At 61.0% G+C, this 4,628-nt stretch overlaps 1 protein-coding gene across 1 annotated transcript in view; it reads right to left on the bottom strand.

Annotated features, from left to right (window-relative positions):
• HPSE2 (heparanase 2 (inactive)) overlaps positions 1-3,820 on the bottom strand; it is a 118,300-nt gene extending 114,480 nt beyond the window's left edge. The window contains exons 1-2 of the mRNA XM_006033733.2: positions 3,727-3,820; positions 3,422-3,583 (exon numbers count right to left, since the gene is read on the bottom strand). Of these exons, the coding sequence (XP_006033795.1) occupies positions 3,422-3,583; positions 3,727-3,820 (256 nt within the window). The remainder of the gene's footprint in view (positions 1-3,421; positions 3,584-3,726) is intronic.
• Between the last annotated feature and the right edge of the window lie 808 nt (positions 3,821-4,628).

Here is a 4,628-nt window from a genome sequence, read left to right as displayed (position 1 = left end):
TTGCAGCCAGGGCCCAGGGAGGCGGGGAGAGGAGAGCGAGCCGATGTCCCTGCCCCGGGTCCTGGAGCCTGGCCTGCACAGCCAGGAGGAGCAAACCCCAGGGAAGGCCTGCTTTGCCCCAGTTGGGCTCTTGCACGCACCAGGAGCCGCGAGGGGCTGGAGCAGGCTCAGTCTGGATGGAACCGCAGCCAAACTCTTAATGAGGGCAAGCGCATTCTCCAGGGCTCGAAACTCAGCCAAATTTCACATCAGGGCGCCCCCTTTGCCAGATTCGAAGACGCGGCGCCAAAGCCTGGAGGCTTTCGAGCTTTCTCAATGAAACGGGTGGGGTCAGCCCAAGGCAGACATCCCACACCAGAAATTTCAGGCCAAATTATTCAAGTTTGGCAAAGTTCTGAGCAATGAAAAACAGAGCGTTGTCGTGCAACGCGCCAGGCTTTGTTAGGTCTTGGCAACACAAACGGCCTTGCCTGCCATCACCGCCGTCCCCCGCGAGGCCGGAGGGCAGCAGGAAGGGGAAGGGAGCTTCTCCAGAGATGAAGGGCGAGTCTTGCTCCTGTGCCCTTGGCCTCGGGGCGAAGCCAAACCGCTCTGGGCAGCTTCAGCATGAGCCATCTCCCCAGACGCCGGAGCCTGGTGAGAGCAGGAAGGGAAATGGGTCCTGCAGCGAGACCCGCCTTGCCTGGCGCTGGCGAAGCAGAGGGTGCTCCGGGCAGCGAAAGCCGCAGGGCGACTTTTCCTTAACCTCTCTCTACCAGGGGATGCCTTTGTATGGTATAAAGGTGCCTCGACAAAGCCTGGGCTGGGAGGGTGTAGCTGGGGCTGGTCCTGCTTGGAGCAGGGGTTGGATAGATGCGACCTCCCGAGCTCCCTTCCCCCTCATTGTCCACGTCCACGCAGGGATTGCTGTTCCACCTTAGAGGACATTCCCACTGGTCTTACCGTACCAAACCAGGGGCAGGGCACACCGTTTTAACGCTGCCATGGACAAGGCCTAGGCCAGCCGGGGCCCTGGGGTCTTTCCTTTCGTGACTGCAATATTTAGCCGCTCTCCACTCTGTTGCAGCCAGCAATGGTTTTCTATCACTTCCCTCTCCTGCTGGGACCTGCCTGCGCCTACTTCTTTCTCTCCGGCTTTCCCCACAAGCAAGCGTTCAGGGTTTGCAGAGCCTCTTCCCAAGCAGCAGGAGTTTGGGAGTGAAAAAGGACTCCAGCTTGCAGACAGAGATGGGCAAGACAGAAGCGCGGCCCAGTGAACCAGGCGCCCAGTGAACGGTGCGTCAGCTGGAGCCAGGCTGCAAACGGCTGAAGTCAACTCCGGGCCCAGGAGGAGGAGGAGGTTTTGGGCTGGGCAGCCTGCGGGGCCAGGAGCCCCTCCAGAGCCGCTGCGGCCGTTACCTCAGCAAACATTTCTAGCTCGGAGGCATCCTGCCCCGGGCTTGTGGAGGGGAGAAGCTGTCCCCCAGCCACGCAGGATAAAGGAATCACGAGAGAAACCCCGGTTCTGGCCGACCCCTCAGACACTCGACTGCACGGTGCGAGGGAGGAGGGTGTAGGTGTCCGTGCAGCCAGGCTAACCAGGAGGCCACGGCCAGGCGAGAGCAACCAGAAGCAAGCAGAAGGTGGCTTCAAACCAGCGACGACAGGGGGCCCGTTAGGAAAAAGGCTTTGGGTTTAAGGTCCGCTCATAGCAAAGGGGACCTTGGGGTTCAAGGTTCATTGATGGGTCTGGCAAGGGACTTGCGGTGCGGAGAGATGACAGACAAAGCCGACCCCTGGGACGCGAACCCGGCGCGTGTGCAGAGAGCCCCGGACCGCTGCGCCGTTCTGCACACCGCCGCTCCGAGCCCCGGCGCATGCCGCTCCGACCAGGAGCCTCCGTCCAAGCCCGAGCCGAGGGTGGCGCAGGCGAGACCCTCCTCCAGCGCCTCCTAGGTGCTCGGACTTTGCAGGCAAGGCAGGTCCCTCTACAGCAGACGTCCAACCCCCTCCGTCCACCCCAAAAAGACCGAATCCATCACCGAGAGGGGAAATATTTACACAAGTTAGTCTAGCTCCAGTTAAATATTATGCTTAGCTGTCTAGAGCCTGTGTTCCCAGGCCACGTCTACGAAATCAAAGCCTGTACTTCATAACAATTACGAAGCTGCACCACTCGCAGTCGCAGGGCGCGAGAGCACGTTAACGGTGCGGTATGAAAACGAAGCGACTCTGCCTCCCCGGACGTCCGCGTGCTCCTGCAAACGCCCAGGGAGGCGAAGAGCCGGCCTGATCCGCAGGCAGCGCCTCTGCTCTGCCAGGTCGGGGAAGGCGCTGGCAGCGCCTGCAAGGGCTCGGAGGCGGCCCGGGAAGGCGCTCGGGAGGGAACAGCCCCGGCTCTCCCGGGAAGTTTGTTTAGTGGAAAGTAAGCAAGTTGTCAGGGGCGAAGCTGACAGTGTTGATTCCAGCAGTTGTGCCGGGAATAAACAGCCAAGCAGATTATGTTACTGAGAAACGGCTCCGAGGATCCCGGTGTCGGCCACGCTCCGCTCCGACCCCGGCGCAGCCGGTCCCGCGCCCCAGCCACGCTCTGGAGCCCCCACCCGGCCCCCCGGGAGCCGCGCCGGGGGCAGAGGCAGTGCCAGGCTCAGCTCCCTTCTCCCTCCTGCTCGGCTGGAGCTCGCCACGCCGTGCGGAGGGTCTGCACGCCCAAAGCCAGGTACCACCCCGGGCCCTGCAGAGGGGCATCCATCTCTGCAGCGGCTGTATGGACTCCCCCGCCCCTGCATACCACCCTGCGGGGCACCAGGGCCTCGGCTTGATTTATGAGCCTCTTTGCTCCTCCGTTTATGCATCTGTGGTTCACGGGGCTGTGGGTGGTACGAGCAGTCATCAAGGGGCATTGGCGGGGGCTGGCAGCCCAGCCCGCCAGCCCTCCCTGCCTGGAGACGAGCCCCGTTCACGGGTGCCCAGAATGCGGCAGCCCCCGTCCTCCCTCCAGGTTCTGGTCTGTGGATAATACAAACACGGCCAGGATACAGTCTCATCTCAGCCCCGCCTGCACCATTATCTCTTTGCATTTGCTCTTTAATATTTACTGGGTTCATGTAAAGTGCATGGTCTGGAAAAAAAAAAAGAGAGCTGAGGCTCAAAGGACTCCAAATTTAGCAATTGCGGGAACGGTTAGCAGGGGCATCTCTGCAGCGCTGGTTTCCACCGCGGCCCGCTTACGTGGAGCCTTTGGGAAACGTGTCCCCAGCGCCAGACACCGGGGAGACGCTACCTGCAGGAGATGCTGGGGCTCCTCCGCCGCGGCCGGCGGATCCCAACCAGCCCAGACGCCTGGTAGGAAGGCAGCAGGAGCCGGGTGCGCGCGGCTCTCGGCTAGCTAGCAAAGGGCGAGCCACAGCCCCGGGCCCTGGGGCCGACCTTGCCGCCTTACCTGTTAGCGTGAGGTTGCTGTACGTGTTTGAGAACTGCTCCTTTAACAAAACCAAGTGCATCTGGGCTGCCTTCTCCCTCTGCAGTTCCAGCATAATGTCTGGGTGCTGGGCGATCTTACAGCCTTTCTGCTTATCCAGGGCAATGTCGCTGCGCACAATGTCTAGAGGAAGAAGGAAAGAGAGAGAAAAAAGGGGAAGAGCCAAACCTCAGCTTTCAGTTCCACCCAAAGGGGCCAGATGCTTGAATCAGTCCCAGCCAGCGCTCCGGCCAGACAAACGGCACCCGGCCGCGCGCGCTACCAGCCCAGGGTCAGCACCAGCACCAGCACCAGCACCCGCAGGCGCTTCGGCCCCACGCACCGCATCCACTCAAGGCCTGTGTTCATCAGACCTCGCATCTTCCCGCTGAATCCCGAGTCACCACCTGAAACACCCCCGCCGCCCCGAGGCGCTGACCCCTCCGGCAGCTCATCGTGCTGCCTCCCCCTTGCGGGGAAGTCCTGCTGCAATTCCCCCGGTGCATATACCGAGTCGTCTCATTTCTTTGCTAGGCAATGGTTGAAGTGAGATAAACCCTCCTTGCCTTCCTCTTCTGCGCCCGCACCAGCCCTGGGTTTGACTGACAGCTGCTGCTCCAGCACCGTCTAATCCCCCGGGCAACTTCCCACGCCTGGATGGGCACGTCTTGACCTGGGAACGGCTTCTCCTGCAACCTCCGCCTCGGCCCTCCATCAAAGGGAGCAGCAGTAGCACCTCTCTAGTAACCGGTTTCTCTGCAGGTCAGTACTTCCCGGGCAGAGAGAAGCAGGTAGCAGTGTTAGTCTGAAGCCAGGGTAGAGATGTGCCTTCTAGGGTAACTGAATCAGAGACGCGTAAGTACAAGCTTTTGTGAGTAAGCGCTCACTTCACCACATCATCTTCCACAGCAACCGAAGTGAGCTCTGCAAGCGCTTCTGCCTCTCTGACTCAGTTAGTGTGCAAGGTGCAGCTCCACCCTGCCTTCTGCCGGCGTTTCACGGGTCATGCCGTGGCTTGTGGCACAGCTGTCCCGTAACATCCCCACACAAAACTACTCCCCCGACTGGGCCACAGGAGAGTGAAGGGAAAGAACAGAGAGAAAAGCAAGGGGTGGCTGCCCTGCCTGCTCCGGAGAGGAGGAAACAAGTCTGCAGAGGCCACTCGCTGAGCTGAGCTAAATCCGAGCAG

The sequence above is a fragment of the Alligator sinensis genome, unplaced genomic scaffold (assembly GCF_000455745.1).
Source record: "Alligator sinensis unplaced genomic scaffold, ASM45574v1 scaffold859_1, whole genome shotgun sequence".
Lineage (NCBI taxonomy): Eukaryota > Metazoa > Chordata > Crocodylia > Alligatoridae > Alligator > Alligator sinensis.
The sequence above is the reverse complement of the archived record's forward strand: the minus strand, read 5'-3'. Positions and strand labels throughout refer to the sequence as shown.